Source organism: Cervus canadensis, chromosome 29, assembly GCF_019320065.1.
Source record: "Cervus canadensis isolate Bull #8, Minnesota chromosome 29, ASM1932006v1, whole genome shotgun sequence".
Lineage (NCBI taxonomy): Eukaryota > Metazoa > Chordata > Mammalia > Artiodactyla > Cervidae > Cervus > Cervus canadensis.
The window spans coordinates 42,255,765-42,279,615 of record NC_057414.1 but is presented as its reverse complement, the minus strand read 5'-3'; the positions used below and the strand labels follow the sequence as shown (position 1 = coordinate 42,279,615).

Sequence of the window (23,851 nt, the reverse complement as noted above, 5' to 3'; positions counted from 1 at the left end):
CTGCCTTGTCCCACAGATCCCGCCTGCAGCCTTGAGCAGCGCAGGCGTCTGGTGCCCGGGATAGGGGCAAGATCCATCCCCACACTTGCTCCCCCGGGTGTGCGCCATTGACCGCCAGGGCCTGCCTGCTCCAGGCTGCTCTGCCGGGAAAGCGCTTCCCTCCAGCTGGGTGGGCGGCTGAAGCCGGAAGCCAGTGCAGCGGGTGCTGCTGGTAGACCTGTGAGGGGGAGATGACGAGCGCGTCGGAAGCTCAGTGGTTTTCAGGAAGTTGTGGAAGTCACATGTCCGAGGCCCAGCTGGTGCTTGGCATTGACTGTGAGCAGTCAAGGAGCAGTCAGGAGCCCCAGGACTCCTCCGAGATCTCCTCCTCTGGTGTCAGCTGGACGTGGCTTGTTTCCCTCGGGCCCACAGACAGGTTGCAGAGGCGGCCCTCGAGTCCTCAGCCATGGCTGTTACTCTCCTGGGGTGCGTGCCCTGCAGGTCAGATCTGGACATGGCTGCTGCTTCCCCCGTTCAGGTTCCTGCCCAGTAATTCGCAAAAAAAAAATTACCTGTTTTCTTGCCTGTGAGGCACTAACCGTGATCTGAAAGGACCTATTTCTGTCTGTTTTTTCCCCTTCCTTTTCTCCTTCCCTGGGTCGGCCTCCTATGAGAGCGGAGACGTTCCTGCCCTGCCCTGGTGCTGTGCCCGGCGCGGCTGATGCCTTCTCTCCTAGTCGACAGGCTTCCCTCTTTTTCTCTTTCTTCTATTTATCTCCTTATTTCTTCTCTCCTCTTTTTTTTCTGCTGCTGCTACGTTGCTTCAGTCGTGTCCGACTCTGTGTGGCCCCATAGACGGCAGCCCACCAGGCTCCCCCATCCCTAGGATTCTCCAGGCAAGAACACTGGAGTGGGTTGCCATTTCCTTTTCCAATGCATGAAAGTAAAAAGTGAAAGTGAAGTCTCTCAGTCGTGTCTCTTAGCGACCTGATGGACTGCAGCCTACCAGGCTCCTCCGTCCATGGGATTTTCCAGGCAAGAGGACTGGAGTGGGGTGCCATTGCCTTCTCCTCTTTTCTTTCTACTTGGTCTTTATTTCCCCTTCTCAGTCTTGTTGGTCACAATATGACACTGTGAGGTTTTAGCAGTATCTTATTTATTGAATATATTTTTATGTTCCTTGGTGGTGATTTAGTCGCTCGGTTGTGTCCGACTCTTTTGCGACCCCGTGGACTGTAGCCCTCCAGGCTCCTCTGTCCATGGTGTTCTCCTGGCAAGAGTACTGAAGTGGGTTGCCATTTCCTTCTCCAGAGGTCTTCCCAACCCAGAGATCAGACCCGCATCTCTTGTGTCTCCTGCATTGCATCACAGGTGGATTCTTTACCACCTGAGCTACCAGGGTTGCCCATGGTGTTCCTTACTTAAAATGAGTGAGTCAGGCATTTAAACTTTGTGAAGAAATGGACGACGCGCTTAGCTGGGTGGAGGCGCGGGAGCAGGGTAAAGTTCCGAAGGGCCGTCTGGGCTCTGCTGTAACAGCTGAGTGACTCTGACCAGGTCTGCTAAAGCTTTTCGGGGCCTTGGTTTTCTTTATTTGTGAAATGAGGGGGATGGTCGGTCTCCGAGGATGTTCTGCATTCTGGGGGGGAAATTGCCCTTTGTTGGCTTTTTAAAATTTTTTCATTCTGAAACAATGTGTGTGACCTAATTTGCTCTCGTAACTGTTTTTACGCGTGTAGTTGGGCCAGTGGCGTTACATCCACTCACATCGTTGTGCAACAGTCACCTCCGGCCATTTCCAGAACTTCTAAATCTCACAGAATGGAAACTCTGTCCCTTTATTTTTTTAATGAATGAATGAATGAATTTATGGCTGCGCTTGGCCTTCTTCGCTGCGCGTGGGCCTTCTTCAGTTGAGGGGAGCGGGGGGCTCTGCGTTGTGGTGCGGGCTTCTCACTGCGGCGTCCTCTTGTTGCCAAGCACGGGCTCTAGCACGCGTGGACTTCAGGAGCGGCAGCTCCCGGGCTCCAGAGCGCGGGCTCAGCGGGTGTGGCGCTTGGGCTTAGCTGTCCTGCGGCACTGACACTGTCCCCTTTGAGCACTAACTCCCCCGCCGCCCGCCCCTGGCCCCCACCCTCCCGCTGTCTGCCTCTGTGAATGTGGTGACTCTGGGAACCTCATCTAAGTGGAATCACGCAGTATTTGTCTTTTTGTGACTGGCCAGTTTCACTGGCCTCAGCTGGCTTTCATGACTAATTTACTGAGTAGGCCTTGTAGAAAGGACGGTTCCTGCAGTTTGAAGAAATCTGCATTTTATCTGAGCAGGGCTGTGCTTCCGGAGGGCACATTGTTGCAGGTCTGCTCCTGCGGAGCCCCACTGTCACCCCCCCTGCCCAGCCAGACAGAACCCCGAGGGAGGGCCGCAGGGGTCAGTGTGGGGCCGGAAGGTTCTAAAGCCTGGGGCAGCCTGGACTGACACTGACCTTACACACCGCAGTCACGCGGGGCCGCTTGCTGGCCTCTGAAATTGTTGTAAAAGCTTGAAGAGCGCTGCTTTAGAATTCAGAGTGTCAGAGTATTAGGGTGAGCTTGGGATGCCAGCTGGGGATGACTTTCTTCCCTTCGCCACAGCCAGTCAGCCTGCAGGGAATGCTGGGCCTGGCCAGGAACTGAGGCAGCGGTGGTACTGGCCGCTATGGGGCTGCTCTAAGCGGGCTCTGACCTCCTTCTCTAGATGCTGAAGTTTCAGACTGTCCAGGGGAGCCTGAGGCTCCTGGCTATCCGCCGGACCTCCACCGCCACTGCTGCCTCTCCCAACGTCCGGCGCCTGGAGTACAAACCCATCAAGAAGGTCATGGTGGCCAACAGAGGTGAGCACAGTGGGAGCCTGCCCTAGCTCCATGCCCCTGTTTCTGTGTCTCTTAGGACCCCAGGGTCTAACGTCTCGTCCTGTTACCCTGCCCTCACCCCCCCAGGCGAGATCGCCATCCGCGTGTTCCGGGCCTGCACGGAGCTGGGCATCCGCACAGTGGCCGTCTATTCGGAGCAGGACACGGGCCAGATGCATCGACAGAAAGCTGATGAAGCCTACCTCATCGGCCGGGGGCTCGCCCCGGTGCAGGCCTATCTGCACATTCCAGACATCATTAAGGTTGCCAAGGTGAGGGGCCAGGTGGGGATGGGGGCCTCTTGAGAGCTGGGACTGGGCTCTGTGCCTGCCCCTCCCTGCCTCCCATCTCCAGTGCTCTCTGGCCGAAAGTCCCTGTGAAAAGGTGAGTGAATGAGTGAATGAATGAGTGGCTGAATGAATGAGTGACAGAATGACTGAATGAGTGACTACGTGAATGAATGAGTGACTGCATGCATGGGTGACTAAGCAAATGAATGAGCAAATGAGTGAGTGACTGAAGGAATGAATAAGTGAATGAGTAAATGAGTGATTGAATGGAGCAAGTGAGGTGAGGCAGGTGGGAGGGCCGCAGGGTTGGGGGGGCTGTGTGAAGGGCTTTGAGGGGTGCTCCTCGCTTCTGACCACCCCTGCCTGCCCACCAGGAAAACAATGTGGACGCTGTGCACCCAGGCTATGGGTTCCTGTCGGAGCGGGCTGACTTTGCCCAGGCCTGCCAGGATGCTGGGGTCCGGTTCATTGGGCCAAGCCCAGAGGTGGTCCGCAAGATGGGAGACAAGGTGGAGGCCCGGGCCATCGCCATCGCCGCAGGTGAGGGTGGGGGCCGCCTAGCTCCTGCGAGGGGCCGTCTGGGTGGGGCTGGCAGGCTGTGGCCTCAATGCCTGTCTGCCAACAGGAGTCCCTGTGGTGCCCGGCACCGATGCCCCCATCACTTCCCTGCATGAGGCCCACGAGTTCTCCAACACCTACGGCTTCCCCATCATCTTCAAGGCCGCCTACGGGGGCGGGGGGCGCGGCATGAGGGTCGTGCACAGCTATGAGGTGAGCAGAAGCTGAGGCTGGGCGGCCACCTGCAGAGGGACCAGGGAGGGGGTGCTGGGGGAAGGCAGAGCTCAGGCCCCACCGTCTCCTGGGCCCCTGCCTGCCCTTCCAGGAACTGGAGGAGAACTACACCCGGGCCTACTCAGAGGCTCTGGCCGCCTTCGGGAACGGGGCGCTATTCGTGGAGAAGTTCATCGAGAAGCCGCGCCACATCGAGGTGCAGATCCTGGGTGAGTGTGGCGTTCCAGGGGCGGCAGCACGAGGTAGTGGGGGCCCCTGGTCTTCCTGGGCTTTGGGAAAGCTGCCGGAGCTCTCCCTCTGCGGGACCCTCCCTGGGAAGGTGGGCTGCGGGTGCCGGGCTGGTCAGACCTGAGACCTCGGGTGTGCTGTTTTGAGCCACCGCTGAGCCACCCCTGGGAGCAGTGTTGAGCAGCCACGGTGCTCATCTGGGGGTTCAGGGGTGTCCGGATGCCCCAGGGGCTGAGCCCAGCTTACGCTCACCCCAGGGGACCAGTACGGGAACATCCTTCACCTGTACGAGCGGGACTGCTCCATCCAGCGGCGGCACCAGAAAGTCGTGGAGATCGCCCCGGCTGCCCACTTGGACCCCCAGCTGCGCACCCGGCTCACCAGCGACTCCGTCAAGCTTGCAAAGCAGGTGAGGGGCCGGGGCTCCCAGGGACAGAGCTGAGAGCCACGGGTACGGCGGCCTCCTCCCCACGTGGAAACAAGGAGCCCGCTCCCACCAGCTCGCTTTGAGCTCCCGCGGACACAGCCTCACACGCAGCGGTCACGGGGGGCCCAGGGTGGCCAGCTGCTGTGGGGCTGGGAGGCTCAGGGTGACCGACTCCAGGAGGGCAGGAGGCGGCCGAGATGGCAGGCCCTTGGGGTCCCCGCTGTGCAGTCACAGAGGCGCTGGGCCCAGAGGCCAGGGCTGGAGGCCGGAAGGGCTGTGAGGAGGAGGGAGAGAGCCACTGGCCTCGCCTCGGCGGCCCTCAGCACTCACTGAGCTTCCGGGGGGCACCAGCGAGCCCCGGGAACAGAGGGAGTCAGACCAGGGCCTTCCATCAGGATTAAGGAATGGTGTTCAGGTGTTTCCTCCTCACTCATGCCTAACCGTCCCCGGCCTCCCATCTCCTGCACCCCATTCACGGCCCACAGCCGCCGCCTCCTGTCTACTCTGGGGGGCGTGGAGTGAGCGCCCGCGGGCCGGCCAGGCTGGAGCAGGGGCCCCGCTCTCTCTTCTTCTGGTGCCCCGACCCCAACCCAACTCAGAGGCCAGTCACCCTGCCCTGGCCTCAGCCTCGCCCTCCCAGAGCCCCGAAGGGGCGTATTTTTGGGTCTGCCGCCCCCTCCGCAGGCCTCTGGGCCTGCCTCCTCCCAGGCTGAGCCCCCTCAGGCTCCCAGGCAGCCCAGGCCCCAGACCACAGACACTGCTGGGACCTTCCCCAAACAGAAAGCCAGTGAGGCTCCAGCCATGGCTAACGTGAGGTGTTGATTAGGGTCTGATTATAGTTGAGGTTTTGCTTCCTTCATAGGAGTTTTTTTACCTTGAGTTTGGTCTTACTTATTGGCTTTGAAGTGTCTCATTCCAGAACAGATTTGAGGGAATGAAGTCTAGGCTGTGGTTTTGGTGGGACCAGAAGTGAAGCTAGAGTGATGCGTGCGTTTTTGAGGTACAGCCTCATCTGTTGATGAGGTCCCTCTCGGATGGTGTCTCTTTGGGTAGTACCCAGAGGCGATGGCGGAGTAAAGCAGAGGGGAGCTTTCTGAAGACCCTCTAAGCGTCCGGAGGATCCTGGAGAGGCCAGGGTACACACGGGTGGGGCCCACGTCCCAAAGCCGAGGAGCCGCTGGGGGCGAGGGCGGCGTCTGGGCGGGTGGGAGCTCTGCTCAGGTCTCACCTAGACAAACTGGGTGCAGCCTTCAGAGGCTCCCGGGCGCCTGGGGTGACGTCCAGGCCGGGGCCCAGCGGCGGGGGCTGGGCACTCACCTCCCAGGGGCAAGGCTGGCCCTCTATGCCTGCCGTCGGGTGGGGTGGGGTCGGCCAGCCTGTTCTACTATGGAAGCAACCCGGTGGATGAACCTGCGCCCCCACGGGGCGCTCACCACACCCCTGCTCCCACAGGTGGGCTACGAGAACGCGGGCACCGTGGAGTTCCTGGTGGACAGGCACGGCAGGCACTACTTCATCGAGGTCAACTCACGCCTGCAGGTGGAGCACACGGTCACAGAGGAGATCACCGAGTGAGCGCGGCCGCCGGCGGTGCAGCGCGGGGGCAGCCTGCGGGCGCTGGTGATGGGAAGGGCGTCTCCCCCGTCTTGTGTAAAACCCACGTCGGGGGTTCCTAGGGAGCTCACTGTCCACTGGTAGGGAACAGTTAGGGATCCGTGTACTTAGTTTTTTATGAAAAGTATCATTATACAAGCATTACATGCCGTTGTGAGAGTTTGTACAAAGGAGCAAATAAACACGCCTCAGGCCCCGCCGCCCAGAGCAGGATGCTGGGAGGTTCCCAGCGGGCGGCTCTGTGGGCTGCGCATCCCCAAGGCATCAATCAACCCCATTATTCAGATGACAAAACCGGGGCTCAGAGAGGTTAAGAGAGTTGCCAGAGATGGCACAGCTCGTCCTCTCAAGCCCTGTGCTGTATCTCCTAAGCCCACGCTAAATCTTTTGGTTTCTTTCCATCTTTATTTACGTAACTATATAAGTAGTTTGACACAGTTGAGATGTTTTGTATATGACTTTTATTCTACTTTTCAAATGTCATATTTGTATAAGGCATTCCCATTGTTTTTTCTAAATACTTGGAAGTGGCCGCAGACTATTCCATCTTCTAGATAGTTTATAACTTAACACCATAGTCCTCTATTTTTAAATAATTAGGTTGTTTTTACTTTTGTGGCTATTAAGGGTGTGTCACTTAACATCTTTGGGCCTAAATCTTTGCCCACCTCTCTGAAGAGTTCCAAGGACACACATCTTTCGTAGGATTACCTGAGCAACGAATAAGCAACATCTCACCTAAAGAGAGAGTGAAGGATAGGGAAGGCTGGCACGCTGCAGTTCACGGGTCACAGAGAGTGACCAGCGAGTGGACACTACTTAGCAGCTGAACACCACCACCACCTAAAGAGCTTTCTAGATCACCTGGTTCTCCCACAAGCATTGCGTATAAACATTCCCCAAAAAACCTGCCCATTTTATAAACAATTTATATGGCCTCTCTTCGTTTCAAAATGCACACATTGAGCTGTCGAAGTGTTATGCCCTGACCTTGGGCCAGTCCATCCCACCATGGAACTTTCCTGACGGTTCCTTCTTCGACCTCTGACCTCACCTGAGACTGAGGACACTGCTGGCGCACCTGCCTTCACCTGGCGGGTGTGTGAGGCCCCAGAGTCCTCCCTGTCTCCAGGTCAAGGCTGAGCTGACCACATGCTCCAGCCCCACCCTCTGGCCCCGTGAGACTTTCCCCTCCACGATGCTGGTTCGTCAATCTTGAGCCTGCCCTGAGCCGGTTCTGCTAAGGGTGGAGCTCTTTTCTTGCTCCGGAGCAGAGGTTCTTCTGTGTCAGACAGACACAGACTCGGGCGCAGGGTCCTCCCAGGTCACGAGCCGCATAGAGCTTGGTTGGGCTGCGCCTCTCTGACCCTTGGGCTCGTCCTCTGATGGGAATGATGGCGGCTCTCAGAGCGTTACTGTGGAGGTAAAGCTTGGGAGGGGCACAGCCACAGTCCGCGTGGATGCGTGGCGATAACACGGTGCCCGTCATCACTACTGAAACACAAAACGCTGAGGAGGGTCTGCCAGCGGCGTTTCCAGGCTGTCCTTACCACAAGCCTCAGTGACGATGAATTTAAAGCCTGGAGTTTTCTAACAGCTGTTCCACTTGAATTTGTTGCTGTCCTTAGGAGCATGGCAGTCAGGGACGGTGTGCTTAGAAAACCAGGCACGTGTGGAGATCTTCTCTGGGGCAGGGTGGGAGGTCTTGGGGACAAGCCTAGCTGCAACGCAGGTCCTAGGAGGGTGGCACCTGACCACAACAGCACCCACCAGTGTGGACCCTCCAATAGCTGTGGCCCCATTCACTACAGCCCTGTTCTCTGGCAAACCGACCCCCACCCCACCCCACCCACCACACCCTGAGTAGCACGTTCAGCTCTGAGAGTCAGGGTCTGACCTCGGGAGGGTCTGGGGGAAGCAGGGAGACAGGGAGGGCACAGGGCAGAGTCGGGGGAGGAGCTGGGGGGCAAACCCAGGGCGCTGCTAACATCTCAGCTGCTCCTCCAGCCGCTGTGTCCTCATGCGGACCCTGCAGGGCTCCCAGCCTGGGCACGGTCAGGGGGAGGCTGGTGAGGGCTGGGGGCCAGGGCTGCCCGCAGCCATCCCCTGCCTCATGCTGTCCCCTTCCCCATGCCTCCCCACCCTGCAGTGTGGACCTGGTCCACGCCCAGATCCACGTGGCCGAGGGCCGGAGCCTGCCTGACCTGGGCCTCCGGCAGGAGAACATCCGCATCAACGGCTGCGCCATCCAGTGCCGGGTCACCACTGAGGACCCCGCGCGCAGCTTCCAGCCTGACACCGGCCGCATCGAGGTAGGCTGCCTCTGCTGGAACCCACGCCCAACTCGGTCTGCATGAAGACACTTCTCTGGGGGGCACGAGGGAGCCTGAGGGCCCAGCAGTGAAGGGGGCGCCTCCCTGGAGCTGACCGGAAGCCGGCTTAGAGTACGCAGGAGCCAGGCGTCCAGGACTACAGGGGAGAGCATTCCTGGGAGAGGCTGGTGTGGAGGCCGGAAAGGCCCCCAGGGGGACAGGGCGGTCAGCTGGGTGGAGCCAAGTGCGGGATCCCCGGGAATGGAGCCCAGGTACTTTACTCATCTCACAAGGACCCAGAGCTTCGCTGCTCACCAAGCGGTCCCACTGGCTTCGGTCTCGCCTTCAGCCTGGGGGAGGAGCTGGGCACAGCAAAGGATGAGGGCCCCCGAGGTCTCAGTGGAGGGGACGGGCTGGGCCAGGGGACCCGTCGGGGATGCATGTGGGAGATGGTGGGGAGCAGAGAGGCAAGTGAGCAGTGGCGTGGGGGGGCCAGGGGCTGAGAGGGGGCCTGGGCTGGCTGCAGGCAGGAGCCCTCGGGCCCTTGTCCCCTGGTCCTGCCTCACGCCCTGGCTAAGAATACCTCCAGTGCCAAGTCAACGCTCTGCAGCTCTCCCACCGCCCCCTCTGGCCCAGGCCTCTGGGGAAGCGGACCTGCAAGAGGACAGGAGGGTGATTCTCAGTCACTGAGCCTGAGAGGAGAGACTGGGGCCGCTGGGCAGGGCAGGGCGGGGAGCGATCTGCATTCTGAGAGTCACATTGGCTGCTTGGCTTGAGGCAGAGCTGCCGCCAGGACTGTTTCTGGAAGGATCCCGGTCCACAGGTGGGGACCAGCTCCCAGGCTGGAGCGCTGTCCAGCGGGTGCCCCCATCAAGTCTACCCTCAGCGGGCAGGGGCAGCCCCGCTCCAGCTCCACCTCCGAGGCCTGGCTCCTCCGAGCCTGGTTTACCACAGAATATTTTTAGCTGACAGCTCCTGCTCACAGCTGAGTGTTCACGCTTAAATATTTTATTAAGTTCCTTTTTATCGAACACAGGCTGTGTCCCTTAGACGCTGAGACGTGGTGCAGTGTGTGTCCCCAGGCCCCCGGCTTGTCCCTCCTGCTCCCGGTCTCCCTGGCCGGTGCTGCTCACGAGGCCCCCACCCCGGGCATTCACACCCAAAGCCCCTTCCCCCACCCTGAGCCTCTACCGTCAGACTCCTGGGAGCCCCCAGCTGTCCCCCCGAGCCGCCTCTCTGACCCTCACCCTCTGCTTCCCTTTCCGGGCCTGTGGGCTCACGTGCATCTCCTTGCATCTGGTCCCGGTGTTTCTCATCGGCTCTCTGCTCCTTCCTCTCCCACCTGACAGGGAGGGAAGGTGGGGGACCCCGAGGCCGACTCTGTCCCTGATGTTACAGACGCCGCGGCCTGACTCCCCCGCCCGGCTCCGTCCTGCAGCGCCCTTGTCCCTCGTCTGCGTGTTTCCTCCTCCGTCTGTCCCCTCGCCCCGCAGGCGGGGAGCCCTGCTCGAGCAGGGCCTCTGTTTTAGCTTCTCTGTCCCCAGTGCCTGGCGTGAGGTGGGCACACGTGCTGTGGACTGAATGAGTGAACAAAGGAATCTGAAAGGCAAGAGGGCTGGTCAAGCAGGCGGGTGGCAGGCCTGGCCCCTCCATGCCCCGCCGGCTCCGCGTCAGCCCTGAGAGCAGGGCCCGAGCCTGGGGCTGGCGGGGCCCGTGCTCCCCACCCCTCGCCCTGCTGCCTTCCCCTGCCAGCTCCTCTCAGGGACGAGGAAGCTGTGCCTGTGGCCCTCAGAGCCGGTGGGGTGCCCCTCGGTTTGCTGGCAGCAATGAAGAAGAACCTCTCAAGCCAGAGTTGGGGGTCACCTGTATGTGACTGTTGGCACCCTGCGGGCCCATGCTGGTCCAGCCCGGGGCCACGGAGGTGCTGCGTCTCCACTCCGGCTTCAGACCTGGGCCTGACTGGGCCGCCTCTGCCCACAGGTGTTCCGGAGCGGGGAGGGCATGGGCATCCGCCTGGACAACGCCTCTGCCTTCCAAGGCGCCGTCATCTCCCCCCACTACGACTCCCTGCTGGTCAAGGTCATCGCCCACGGCAAGGACCACCCCACGGCCGCCACCAAGATGAGCAGAGCCCTGGCCGAGTTCCGAGTCCGAGGCGTGAAGGTGAGAGGCTGCAGGCCCGAGATGCTCTGGCCTCTGGGTCATCCCTGTCACCTGCGTCCACAGCCGGAGGTGACGTCACTGCCGCGGGCTGTCTTGTGTCCGAGGCCAGTGCTGCTGCGTAGCCGTGAGCCTGCCCTGGGCACATGCCACTTTAGACCTGCTGGGGGCCGGGGGCAGGGGGCCACACTGCCCAGCCCACGGTGGGGGGCTGCCCCGAGTCCCCACACAGCACGTGGCACCCTGCAGCCCCCGCCTTCTCAGCGGCTCCCGCCCTGCTGGGTCCCTGCTGGGCGCCGGTCTGGGCCATGTGGGCAGCGCTGTCTCCTCAGCCCTGCTCCATCCCCGTCACCTTTTCAAAAAGCAGGTGGGAAGGAGGAGCCCACAGGGCAGTGGCCGCTCTCCGCCCACCTCACAGGGCAGGGCTGTCCCCCAGTTCTGGGGGCGTCTACGCTTCCGTGAAGAGCCTCCGGGCTCCTGGTCGGGGGCCGTTTCCTGCACACGTGGCCGGGACGTGGCGTGGTGGCCTTGCTCCTACGGTGGCAGGCCATATCTGGGGCCTCTCCGGGCCAGGTGACTGGTGTGCGGGGAGCCCGGCCACCCCACCCCTCACCTGCCCGCCCCTGTGCTCTTGTCCTGCTGGTGACCCCAGGCCATAGGACTACACCTGTCTGATAGGCTGGGATGCTCCCAAGCTCCCACTGCCTTTGCACCAGAAGGTGGAGGGAGCCAGGGCCACGGGGGCCAAGGAAGGTGGGAGGCCGGCAGCAAGCTGGAGCCCCAGTGCCCCCCAGTGCGCACCCAGACCGGGCACCGACCCCGCCTGCCCGCCCGCCCTCCGCGCCGCCCTGGCTCACGCTGTCCTGCTCCTCTCGGCTGAAGCCCCTGTTTCACTTTATTTAAACCAGGATCTCTCTTGGGCCACATCCAGGTATGTGTTCCGGGGCTGGGCAGGCAGGCACGCGTGTGTGTCAATGCCACGCACACACGTGTGAGCTCAGCCTGCACATGTGTACATACGCACCTTACCACACCAGCTCTCACCAGGCTGCCGTCAGCGGCACCACCCCTAAGCTCAGGTGCAGCCCCGCAGGCCTGCAGCGGGGCCTGGGCCCCTGCATGTGCTCAAAGCGCCTGGGTGCCCCAGCACCAGAGGAGAAGCGCGCGTGCCTGGGGCGTGTTTGCAGCTTCCAGCTGACGCTTGGGGACAGTGGTTGTCTGAAGGCTGGAGGAGGCCGTCTGGGCCACGGGCTGGCAGGGACATGGATAGGGCAGGGCACACCGCCCCGACCTGGCTCCTCAAGGTGGCAACCAGGGCTGTGGCCCTGGGGGTGTGGTGTCCCCCAGGTGGCAGGAGCCCTCTGGGGGTCCCAGACCAAGAGCAGGGTGGTGCGATTCCAGTCCCTTTGGTTCGCCGCCCCCCCACCACACTCTGAGGCCTGCACCAGGTGAGCGCGGGGCGTCCTCTGCATACAGACGCGGGCACAGAGGCGCCTGCTCTCCAGGGCACCCTAGGGCCTGTGGGCACCCAGGCTGCTGGGGCCGCCTCCACAGGGCTGGGAGCCCCAGCCTGACCCCGCTAGTCTGTGCTTCCACTGGCCCAGACTCTCTCGTCAAGGAGCCTAGCAGGACAAGACCGGAGACTAGCACTGAGGTGACCCCAATGATTTTATTATAAAGACAAACAAGACTTCCACTTGGCGGCTGCAGCCCGCGCTCGGAGGCCGTGAGCACCTGTCACAGGGACCTGGCCCGTTTTGCCCGACTGGAGGCCAGAACCGGGGCAAGGGTCCTGCCTGAGGCACCGAGGGGAGGGCCGGGATGGGCTCTCTGGCCGCGCTGACCCACCAGCCCAGGAGGCCGCCCGCCCGCACCCTCCGCCCCCCAGCCTGCCACCCCCGGGGCCAGCTCTCAGCCCTCAGACCACGCTCTCCTCCAGCCGCTCAGCACTGCCCCCAGCCCCCCGGCACCCGGCCCCGAGCAGCCCACCATGCACAGAGTGGCTCCGCCGGGCCCAGGCCCCTCCGAGGCGCCTGGCGTAACCGTAGCACCCGCCGCTGTCCCCCAGGTCCAGGGAGCAGCTGCGCTGGGGGCGAGGCGGGGGGCTGCGTGGGGGGTGCGCCTTGGGCGTGGGGCTGGGGCCTCCGTTGGTCTGTGACTGCACGTGGCTGAGCTTGAGGGGGAGACGGCCGTTCCCGGCCCCCCGGCCCCGAACCAGCAAGGCCACAGTGAAGACCAGTAAGGCAGCCACCAGCACCCCACCCACAGCCACAGTCAGGGTCCCGCCCAGCACGTGGGCCTGCAGGGCGTGGCACAGGGGCGTGGCTGGCAGCGTGGAGAAGTGGGCACAGCCCAGCAGCCGGGTGGCAGTGAGGTCAGAGGGCCCAGCGGCGGGTGACAGCGCCAGCAGACAGAGGTCATAGTCGGCACCCGGGACCAGGTGCTTCAGCAGGAAGTGATGGCTGGAGGCGGGGACGATCCTGCGGGCGAGGGTGGGAATCAGAGCGCAGGTCTGGGGTCCGAGCCCCCGTCCCCACCCCTCCCCCTGCCCAGGGCCACAAGGCCTTGAAGCTCCCTTCACAGCCCGCCCCCCCGCCCCCGCTCTCACCACATGCCCCCAGGTCCCAGCTCTGAGGAGCCCCATCCCCGGGCCCACAGGAGCCTGTGTGTTCACTTAAAGCAGAGAAAACAGCCGGGCACATGTGGCCCTGGAGATGGTGCAGGGCAGACAGATGTGCCCGTCGACACCCAGGCCCGCCCCAGGCCAGCCTCAGAAGCTGGGGAGAATCACACAGCAGAGGCAGAAACAACGTGCCCGTGTGGCTAAGCCCGCGAGCTTAAACACAGGCGCCAGCACCCTGAGCCCCACCTGTCCGGCCTCGCCTGAGACCTTGCGGGGCACAGCCTCCTCCCCCCCGCCCCCCGCAGCCTCCACGACCCCCAGGCAGCTCGGAAGCTGTGGAGGAAGCCCCGTGGAAGCCACGGAGCCCTGTGGAAGCCCTGTCGAGAGAGCAGGGGCAGGAGAGGTGGCCAGCCCTCCCCCGAGGGGTGGAGCCAGCTCGAGGAGGGCCGCTCCAGAGCTGGGGGCCCCAGACCGCAGAGCGCCCCCTCACCGGTAAATGAGGGTCTCGTCCTCGCTGCTGTTGTACTGGAGCTGGAACATCCACACGGGGTCTGCTGGCCGCCCCGGCCCCCAGCTCACCAGCCCCGAGGTGGCAGTCACCTCCGTCACCTGCACGGCCGGCTCTGACTCGGGCGTGCCCTCGCCCTCCGCAGCCGTGCGGGCTGAGGCCGCGATGTCCGAGGGCCCGGGGCGGCCCCCCTCGGTGCTGCCGTTCCCCCCGTGGGGCAGAGCCAGCACCCGCAGTTCGACGCGGGCCGTGGCCTCGCCAGCCGGGTTGGTAGCAATGCAGGTGTAGGCCCCCGCGTCCCCGGAGCCTGTCACCCCGATCTCCAGGGTCCCGTTGGGAAAGGCCCGGGCCCGGGAGGAGTTGCCCACCAGCCGGTCATCGGGGCCAACCCAGTGCATGGTGGGCGCGGGGTCGCCAAGGGCCCGGCACCGCAGCGTGGCCCGCTGGCCCTCCAGCACCCAGAGGCGCTGCGTGTGGCGGGCGATGAGGGGCGGCTCACAGGAGAACTCGCCCTCGGGCACCGTCCAGAAGTAGCGGCCGGCTAGGCCGGGCGGGGAGGCACAGGTCTCCAGGTCGTCGGGCCGCGCCAGCCGCCGCAGCCAGAGCAGCTCGCAGTTGCAGTGCAGGGGGTTCCCGCTGAAGCTCAGCACCAGCGGCGCAGGCGAGGCCTCGGCGTGGCGGCCCCGGGAGAAGAGCGGGTCAGGCGCCAGCGTGGCCAGGCGGTTGGAGGTGAGGTCGAGGCGGGAGAGCTGGCTGAGTTGGGCGAAGGCGCCCGGGGGCAGCGCATCGATGAGGTTGTGGTCCAGGTTGAGGGTGTGCAGGGCGGGCATGGAGCCGATGCCGGCCCAGGGCACCTGCCGCAGGTTGTTGTAGGACAGGTCCAGGTCCTCCAAGCTGCCCAGGAAGTCGTCGAAGGCGCCGGGCGCAATGCGGCCCAGCTGGTTGCCGCTGAGGATGAGGTGCTGCAGGTTGGCAGGGCCCCGCAGGCTGCCCGCGCCCAGCTCCGCCAGCCTGTTGCCATCCAGGTGCAGGGAGCGCAGGCTCTCCAGGTCCCCGAAGGCGCGGGCCCCGATGCGGGTGATGGCGTTGCGGGACAGCGTCAGGTCCACCAGCCCGGTCATGTTGCGGAAGTCCGGCGGCCCCAGGGCCTGGATGAAGTTGTCAGCCAGCCGTAGCTCCACTGTGCGCCGGTCCACGTTGGGCGGCACGAACAGCAGGCCTCGGTGGGCACAGAGGGTGCTGAGCGACTCGGACAAGTTCTGGCAGATGCAGGGCAGTGGGCAGGCGGCCGCTCCACTGGCCAGCAGCAGCAGCAGGAGCGGCGGGGCCATGGCGAGCGCCCTGCAGGAAGGGCCACAGCCCAGGCACAGGTGGGGCTGACACCGCTGCCCGCTTGCCCCCGGGCTGATCTTGGGGGTGGGGGGCCAGCTTCCAGAGCCTGGCCTGGGGGGTGGGGTCAGGGTCAAAGGTCCAAGGGGTCCCCCAAAGCTGAGAGCAGGCTAGGGCCTGTAGAGCCAGGCCCCCCGAATAAAGGTCACATTTCCCAAGCCGTGAGGGGGAGCCCAGGCTCTGGGGACAAGGTGAGCCCGTGAGCAGGAAGCGGAGGTGGCCAGGAGCGCAGGGAGGGTCCCGGAACTTCCTTTCCCTGGCGTCCCCTGGACTCGCCAGCATCCCTTCGGCGCCATCCCCTCCCCCGCCGGCTAAGGTGCCTCCCCAAGCCCTCCCGGGCCCCCGCCCCTCCCTGACCGCTCCCCACAGTGCCCCCCGCGGCCCCCTCACCTGGTGTCCGTAGCTCAGGGGGCGCGGGCCGGCCTCCCCGTGGGCCCGGCCGGCCCCTGCCGACTCCAGGCGGCTCTCCCGCGGGGATGAGGCCCGGGGCTGACCAGCCGCGCTCCGCGCGCCTTCCGGCCCATGGCGCTCGGGCCCGCGGCCCCGGCTCACTCGGTTCCCGGTACCTTTTCCCGGAGCGATTCGCGGCGGCGGCGGCGGCGGCAGCAGCAGCGACAAGCAGGCGGGTGCGCGCCAACGAGCACGCGCACCGCGGACACGCACGTGGAGAGCGGACGGGGAGGGGCGCGCGGGGATCCACCCGGGCCCAGGCCGGCTCCCGAGGTCACCCGGACACGCGGCCACTGCAGCGCCCACGGGTGGCTCCTGGTCACGCGCGAGGCCCGGGCCGGCGCGGACCCGCCGCGCAGCCCCCCGGCGCTGCCGCAGCGCACTCACCCAGGCACAGGCGCGCGCGCCCCCGGCCACCCTGGCGCCCCGGCATCCTGCACCGCACGGGCGCCTGCTGCCGCTGCGCGAACCGTCACTCTGCAGACAGGCAGACAAAGCGCCAGCTCGTGGGCCCCTTCACCATCTCCCAGAGACGAGAGTCTTTGTCACATGTCGCTGGGCACCCTCCCCAACACACCCACACATGCCCACACTCCCACACGTCCCCGCACCCACCGGCAGAGCCGGGTGCAAACCCACACTGTTGCTGGGACCCTCGCGTTCACAGACACACGGTGAAGGTCACAACCGTTCTGCATCACCAAGTCACGTGGAGGGTCCCCAACAGGCACGGGCCCTGCGGGGGGAGGGGAGGGCTGGGGCGATGCCCCCCGGCCGGGCTCCCGCGGGGTGGGGCGGAAAGGGCTCGGCCTCGGGCTGGCGCCGCGCCACGCCCCCGATGCCGGCCCCTCCCTCCTCGTCCCAGGCTCCCCGCCCCGCCGGGCGCGCTCGGGAACCAACCGGTCTCCGCCTCCGGTCCGATTGGTCTGCGCGGCGCGCTTTCCCGGCAGGCCGGCGGTGGCACGCCGTTTGAAGCTGTGCGTCAGGGGTCCTGGCCTGGCCGGCGGCCCCTCCCTTCCCTTCTGTTCCTACCGGGCCGTTTCCCTGGAAGAGTGACCCGGGACGAGTCGGCCCGGCTGAGACCGGGCTCCCGCGGTCTGTCGGGGCGGGGTCGAGTTCCCGGCTTTTTGCCTCCGAGATCGGGGCTCAGATGGGAGCGCTGAGCGCTCTGAAGCTGAACGCGCACCCTGATCTTTCGTCTGGGCCCAGCAGGGAAACAAGTTACCACCTCCCCCAAGTATTTCCTAGCTCTCAGGCTACTCAGGGAAACAGTGGTGGTGTCGCTAAGTCGTGTGCAGCTCTTGCGACTCCATGGACTGTACCCCGCCAGGCTTCTCTGTCCGTGGGATTTCCCAGGCAAGAATACTGGAGTGGGCTGCCATTTCCTTGGATTTCTAATCCTGCCTGGTATACACGGTAACCTTCAGCAAGTTCTTTAACCACTGAGACAGTTTTCTTATCCAGGCTAAGGAGTGGTGATTGTTGGTGCTTCATGGGGTGAGAGGAGAAAGGAGGTGACTTGTAAGGGGTTCAGGCAGTTGGCAGCCATTCTTTTTGGTGCTACTCCTCGGGCCTCCGGGGCTGTTGAATTTGTAAAATGAAGGCACTGGATCCTTGTCCAGGTCACCTCTTGCTCGGATTCTCCCTTGTGGCATTGGATTCTCCCTTGTACTTCCCATCAAGAACATTTTCATTCACTCTCAACGTACACGTTACTGACATCCACCATGTGCCGCTCTGCAGGGAGCTAGGATAGATTGGGAACCAGAGGGGCCTGCCTGCCCGCATGGAGCTTACTCCCCCATGGAGGATGGATGGGGTGACATCCTCCAAAAATTACAGAGGAGGAGGGGTCTACACGAGGGAGATGCAGGGTGGGATGTGGAGGCCTCTTAGCATCCTTGCCACCCCTAGGATGTGCTAGGTTCTTTAGCGGGTTGGACTGGTTTTCTTGTCTCAGATCGCATGCCTTGGTCCAGCTGAAATGTCCCCATTTTACGAGGAGCACAGACTAATCTCAGGGGCAGACAGGCAGGCTGGTCACCCCGGGCAGGCGTGAGGCAGTGTTGGCTGGCCCCACTCTACGGTGGCTGCCGTGGGCGCTGGTGGGGGAGGTGACGGGACCCCTAGGGACAGGTAGAATCTCTCAGAGCAGCCTCAGGGCCCGGGGCCTGCCGGGCCTGGGCTTCCTATCGATGGTGCAAGAGGATCGCGCATGGGCGACCCACAAGCTGCCTTCTCTGAAGTGACAGCCAGGCCGTAGCCACCTGGCCACAGGCGCACGCACACTGGAATCGCATCCACTCGACCTTGCAGCCATGTCCTGGGGCAGCTCCCGCAGCGCGGGCTCCCAGGCACCACCCCCCACCCCACTTGGCCTCTAGGTTGGACTGAGCCCTGCCCCGGCTTCATGCCGTCCCCCCAGCTGTTTAATGAGCAGAACGGGGGCCCTTGTGTGCAGAGCACATGGGCACCGCTGCCTCTAAAGCGCTCCCGGGCCTGAGAGGACTGCAGACAAGATGACAAGGCTGAGCGAGGCTTTCCCAGGGCTGGTCCCACAGGTCCTAGGAAGGGAGCGTCTGGCTCCGCCGTGAGGGCGGGAGGTGAGGACCGGGAAGGTCTTTGGGTTCAGGCTCCAGGAAGAGCTCAGCCAGCAGGTGCGGCGGTGTGAGCACACAGGGCAAGTCTGGGGTGGCCAGAGGTGGTCACCGGGGAAGCCTAGCAGAAGGCGCCACCTGAGGCCCAGGGGCACAGAGTCCAGGCGGGGCTGTGGTAGCGTCAGCTGGTGTGCCCGCTGGCACAGGAGTGGGCGCTGAGGCTGATGAGCGCAGGTTTTGGGGACCGGGTTGGGGGTGAGATGCGCTGCGGCAGGTAAGGGAGGCCTGGGGGAGACTTGACGAGCTTGTATGAGGAGCACCCGGGAAGAGCTGCCCAGCAGGCACTTCCACGTGGGGTCTGGAGCTGGTGGCCGGGACCTGTGAGGAGGAGAGGCGGGTGACAGCCCCCTTCCTGCAGGGGCGGGAGGAGCCCCGGGGGGAAGAGGGAAGAGGCGGAGGGAAGCGAGAGGTCTTGGAAGCCCAGGGAGAGGACATCCTGGTGGGAGTTGCTGGCAGCAGGAGGGTGGATTTAACTGGGAGGAGGGACCTCAGACTGTCAGAGCGCGGCCAGGTGCTGCGTGCGGTGGTGGGGTCCCTGGAGGTTGGGGCCCCTTTGAGGAAGTGTGGCGGGGAGGGGCTGTGCTGCAGGAAAGGCTGAATCCGTCTTCCAGCCTGTGGGATCCCTGAGGAGTGGGGAGGTGGGACTCAGCACAGGCTCCGGGGCGAGCAGCGTTGGGGGGTGGGCTCAGGCCCCTGCCGGCCTCGGGGGCTCCGCCAGGCCGGGGGCGGGGGTGGTGGGGCGGGGCGGGAATGCCACTTCACGGGGAGGCCTGCGCCGCAGCCTGGGGAGCCCTCCCCGGGGTGGCAGGTCCAGCCCCTCCTGTCCCTGGCCGTGCTGCGCGGTGACGCCCTCCCACCCGCCTCTGTCCTGCAGACCAACATCCCCTTCCTGCAGAACGTGCTCAACAACCAGCAGTTCCTGGCAGGCACCGTGGACACGCAGTTCATCGACGAGAACCCGGAGCTGTTCCAGCTGCGGCCCGCACAGAACCGGGCCCAGAAGCTGCTGCACTACCTCGGTCCGGCCCGAGTCTCCCTTCTCTCCCCCCAGATGCCTGGCTTCCGCCCCCACCCAGAGAGCCGCCTGGCCGCCCTGCCCTGTCCTCAGCCCAGCCCTGCACCTCCTCCTTTGCTTCACCCCCCGCCCCCGAGCCCCCGCTCCTGATCTCGGAGGCTGCTTCTCCATCCATGTGGCCGTCACTAGGTCCCCACTGCCTGGACCCAGGAGGCCCTGGCTCTGGAGAGGACAGGGTCCAGCTGGAAGACCCGGGGTCCTGGAGGAGTGCCCCAGCCCCAGGCCCAGCCACCCTCACTTCTGCCCTCGACGCAGGCTCGGCCCAGCCTGCCCTGACCCTCCCCCACTCTCTCCCCAGGACACGTCATGGTGAATGGCCCGACCACCCCGATCCCCGTCAAGGCCAGCCCCAGCCCCACGGACCCTATCGTCCCTGTGGTGCCCATAGGTGGGTGAGACCCCTCCTGCCCCCTCACAGCGTGACACGGAGGCCGCCACCTGCAGCGTGGGTGCTGACGCCCCGCTCTGCCCTAGGCCCGCCCCCAACGGGCTTCAGAGACATCCTGCTGCGCGAGGGGCCCGAGGGCTTTGCTCGAGCCGTGCGGAGCCACGAGGGGCTGCTGCTGATGGACACGACCTTCAGGGACGCCCACCAGTCACTGCTGGCCACGCGCGTGCGCACCCACGATCTCAAAAAGATCTCCCCCTACGTTGCCCACAGCTTCAACAAACTCTTCAGCATAGAGAACTGGGGAGGTAGGCTGGAAGACGGAGGGGGTGTGGGCCCCACAGCACAAGCGGGTCACTCTGGGACAAGCTGGAGACGGGAACCCGTGAGAACTGAGCAAGGCAGGGCGTTCGCTGGCTTAGCAAATAGTGACCGGTGTCCGTTCTGGCCGGACCTGAGGTCGCAGAGCTGACACCCTGGCAGCTTAGGGTGAGAGAGGAGATGCCAGCCTGTTAGCGCGCTGGCACAGAGAAGGGGGGTGAGGGCTGTGAGGGGGGCGCAGAGAGGACACCGGGAGCCCGAGCGGTCCTGAGAGGCCAGCAGAGGAACGTCTGCGGGGGTCGGGGCCGCTGCGGGGCGTGGCGGGGTCCCCGGGACGCAGGGGGCTGAGCCGGCCTCTTGGTGCAGGAGCCACCTTTGACGTCGCCATGCGCTTCCTATACGAGTGCCCCTGGCGGCGGCTGCAGGAGCTCCGGGAGCTTGTCCCCAACATCCCGTTCCAGATGCTGCTGAGGGGGGCCAACGCTGTGGGCTACACCAACTACCCCGACAACGTGGTCTTCAAGTGAGCCTGGGCGGGGTGTGCCGTGCCGGGCCCCGGAGCAAGGCCTGTGCGCCCCACAGCGGGCCGGAAACCAAGCGTCTCGGTAGCTGTGCCCAGCCAGGGCGGCAAATGAGAGAACGGGGAGGGCTTCCAGGGGAGGCCCCAGGGGGGCAGATGAGCCCCAGCCCACGTGTGCTCCGTCTCCTCAGCCTGCCACGCCTTGGCAAAGCAAACAATCCCCAGTGGTCCTGACTCGGGCAGACGGAGCCGCGCTGCACGTGACTGGCACCGGGCGGCTCTGCTGCTTGCGGGATGCCGCTGGGGTGACCCCGCCCGGCCCAGGGTGCCCCAGAGAGGCCTTATCCACGCCATGGACGCGCATGGTGCCCCCGCCAGACCCAGCCCTCAGATCTCACTCCCCAGGGGCTGCAAGAGGGCCAGGAGCCAGCAAAGGATGTGCTGAGGGGGTGGGCTGGAGCTAACCCTGAGCGCTCCTACCACCCAGGTTCTGCGAGGTGGCCAAGGAGAACGGCATGGACATCTTCCGGGTCTTTGACTCCCTCAACTACCTGCCAAACCTGCTGCTGGGCATGGAGGCAGCAGGCAGTGCCGGTGGCGTGGTGGAGGCCGCCATCTCCTACACGGGCGACGTGTCCGACCCCAGCCGCACCAAGTACTCGCTGCAGTACTACATGGGCTTGGCCGAGGAGCTGGTGCGAGCCGGCACCCACATCCTGTGCATCAAGGTGCTCGCCCAGCCCAGCCCCGGGAGTCTGCCCCCCGCCCGCCTCCCCGCCGTGACGCTCCTCGCCCCCGCCGGGCACACCGCGTGCCCACCCTCACCGTCTCTGCTCCCCGCTTCCCTCAGGACATGGCTGGGCTGCTGAAGCCCATGGCCTGCACCATGCTGGTCAGCTCCCTCCGGGACCGCTTCCCTGACCTCCCGCTGCACATCCACACCCACGACACGTCAGGGGCGGGCGTGGCAGCCATGCTGGCCTGTGCCCACGCGGGGGCTGACGTGGTGGACGTGGCGGCTGACTCCATGTCTGGAATGACGTCACAGCCCAGCATGGGGGCCCTGGTGGCCTGTACCCGAGGGACGCCCCTGGACACAGGTGGGCACAGCCGCAGCCCTGCCCGTCCTGGTGGTCAGGGTGGCCTCGCCTGGCTGGGCCTTCCATCACCCACATCTGCGATGGGGCCTGACCGGGCCTGGGGTCCTGGGAGGGCCCTCTGGGACTCAGCACATTTCCAAGCCTCCCGCCTCTGGCCTCCCCGCAGGCGTGCCCCTGGAGCGCGTGTTCGACTACAGTGAGTACTGGGAGGGGGCCCGGGGGCTGTACGCGGCCTTTGACTGCACGGCCACCATGAAGTCTGGCAACTCCGACGTGTACGAGAACGAGATCCCAGGGGGCCAGTACACCAACCTGCACTTCCAGGCACACAGCATGGGGCTCGGCTCCAAGTTCAAGGAGGTCAAGAAGGCCTACGTGGAGGCCAACCAGATGCTAGGCGACCTCATCAAGGTGAGCCCGGCGCGCCCACCCTTGCCTCCAGGCCTCTGTAAGGTGCCTGGCACCCTAAGCCCAGGGGTCCCCTCTCCTCAGGTGACGCCCTCCTCCAAGATTGTGGGGGACCTGGCCCAGTTCATGGTGCAGAATGGGCTGACCCGAGCCGAGGCCGAAGCGCAGGCAGAGGAGCTGTCCTTCCCCCGCTCGGTGGTGGAGTTCCTGCAGGGCTACATCGGCATCCCCCATGGGGGCTTCCCGGAGCCCCTCCGCTCCAAGGTCAGGAAGGCCTGGTGCCATGGTGGGGCGGGGCAGGAGCAAGGGAGTCTGGGAACCAGGCCTGACCCTCCTCTCTGCATCCCAGGTGCTGAAAGACCTGCCAAGGGTGGAGGGCCGGCCGGGCGCCTCCCTCCCACCCCTGGACCTGCAGGCGCTGGAGAAGGAGCTGACGGAACGGCACGGGGAGGAGGTGACCCCGGAGGATGTGCTTTCAGCTGCCATGTACCCTGACGTCTTTGCCCACTTCAAGGATTTCACTGCCACCTTCGGCCCCCTGGACAGCCTCAATACGCGCCTCTTCCTGCAGGGACCCAAGATCGCAGAGGAGTTTGAGGTCAGTGGCTCTGGCACCCACCTGCGCTGCACGGCGGCCACCCCTCGGGGCTCTAGCACTTTCAGGGTGCCAGGGCTCTGGTGTGCCTGTCCCCCAGCCTCGTGAGCCGGGGGTTCACACAGTACCCTTAAGAGACCTGGGAGCTAGGTCTCAGCACGTGCAGAGCTGAGACCTGGGGAGGGCGGCGACCTGCCTGGGTCTGGGTCAGGGGCTGCTCTCCCTCCTGCCCCCTTGCCCTGCCCGGCTCTGAGCCTCCCGGCCGCCTCCCTGCAGGTGGAGCTGGAGCGAGGCAAGACGCTGCACATTAAAGCCTTGGCCATAAGTGACCTCAACCGGGCGGGCCAGAGGCAGGTCTTCTTCGAGCTCAACGGGCAGCTGCGGTCCATCCTGGTCAAGGACACCCAGGCCATGAAGGTACAGCTGCCCCGGGCCAGCTGGGCGGTGGGGACGGGCAGGGCTGGGGCCTCACACGCTGTCCGCCCTGCCTGCAGGAGATGCACTTCCACCCCAAGGCCCTGAAGGACGTCAAGGGCCAGATTGGGGCGCCCATGCCCGGGAAGGTGATAGACATCAAGGTGGCGGCAGGGGCCAAGGTGACCAAGGGCCAGCCCCTGTGTGTGCTCAGCGCCATGAAGATGGAGACTGTAGTGACCTCACCCATGGAGGGCACTGTCCGCAAGGTCCACGTGACTACGGACATGACGCTGGAGGGTGACGACCTCATCCTGGAGATCGAGTGACCGCGCTGAGACCGGCAGCCTGACCATCCCTGCCCCTGCCTTCAGGACACTGCGCTGCCAGGGCAGGCCCAGGCCGGCCAGTGCCCGAGGCCAGGAAGGCCTGGCCCTGGAGCTCCTGTCCGCGGCTCTTCACGGCAGGAGAGACTGCCTATGGTGGTCCATTCCCATCTCCCACCATCTGTCCGTTCCCTGCGGTGGACAGTCTCTCACGTATTCATCCCTTGCCAAATAATTCATTCTTGCTGGAGACTGCAGGTGGGCGTGCAGGTGGGCCTAGGGCCCATGGGAGCAGACTTAGGGGTGCTACCTCCTGCAGGGGAGAGGAGACCTGAGGCCCAGGTCTCAGAACTTTGCTCAATAAAACTGGCTTTCCCCTGCCCTCCA

General features: G+C 64.6%; 2 protein-coding genes across 11 annotated transcripts in view; one reads left to right on the top strand and one right to left on the bottom strand.

The window, feature by feature from the left end:
- Positions 1–23,851, top strand: part of PC (pyruvate carboxylase) — a 101,747-nt gene extending 77,896 nt beyond the window's left edge. For 8 of the 9 annotated variants that reach the window (XM_043451067.1, XM_043451068.1, XM_043451070.1 and 5 more), the window contains 20 exons: positions 2,714–2,849; positions 2,955–3,139; positions 3,532–3,697; positions 3,783–3,928; positions 4,041–4,158; positions 4,435–4,586; positions 6,057–6,175; positions 8,368–8,530; positions 10,511–10,693; positions 19,192–19,336; positions 19,691–19,780; positions 19,867–20,088; positions 20,468–20,624; positions 21,109–21,349; positions 21,472–21,721; positions 21,888–22,132; positions 22,214–22,393; positions 22,479–22,727; positions 23,001–23,141; positions 23,219–23,851. In XM_043451067.1, the coding sequence (XP_043307002.1) occupies positions 2,714–2,849; positions 2,955–3,139; positions 3,532–3,697; positions 3,783–3,928; positions 4,041–4,158; positions 4,435–4,586; positions 6,057–6,175; positions 8,368–8,530; positions 10,511–10,693; positions 19,192–19,336; positions 19,691–19,780; positions 19,867–20,088; positions 20,468–20,624; positions 21,109–21,349; positions 21,472–21,721; positions 21,888–22,132; positions 22,214–22,393; positions 22,479–22,727; positions 23,001–23,141; positions 23,219–23,467 (3,537 nt within the window). In that variant the 3' untranslated portion in view covers positions 23,468–23,851. Of the gene's footprint in view, positions 1–446; positions 466–2,713; positions 2,850–2,954; positions 3,140–3,531; positions 3,698–3,782; positions 3,929–4,040; positions 4,159–4,434; positions 4,587–6,056; positions 6,176–8,367; positions 8,531–10,510; positions 10,694–19,191; positions 19,337–19,690; positions 19,781–19,866; positions 20,089–20,467; positions 20,625–21,108; positions 21,350–21,471; positions 21,722–21,887; positions 22,133–22,213; positions 22,394–22,478; positions 22,728–23,000; positions 23,142–23,218 lie in introns of those variants that run through there. The other variant, XM_043451072.1, reaches the window with a different exon arrangement.
- LRFN4 (leucine rich repeat and fibronectin type III domain containing 4) lies at positions 12,341–16,498 on the bottom strand. Of its 2 annotated transcripts, none has more exons than XM_043451083.1 (4): positions 16,276–16,498; positions 15,601–16,137; positions 13,804–15,162; positions 12,341–13,170 (listed from the first exon to the last, which is right to left on the bottom strand). In XM_043451083.1, exons 3-4 carry the CDS (start codon positions 15,150–15,152, stop codon positions 12,609–12,611), a joined length of 1,911 nt encoding a protein of 636 aa, XP_043307018.1. In that variant the 5' UTR covers positions 15,153–15,162; positions 15,601–16,137; positions 16,276–16,498; the 3' UTR covers positions 12,341–12,608. The 2 variants fall into 2 exon arrangements, with proteins under 2 accessions (XP_043307018.1, XP_043307019.1); XM_043451084.1 differs by having other exon boundaries at positions 16,300–16,498.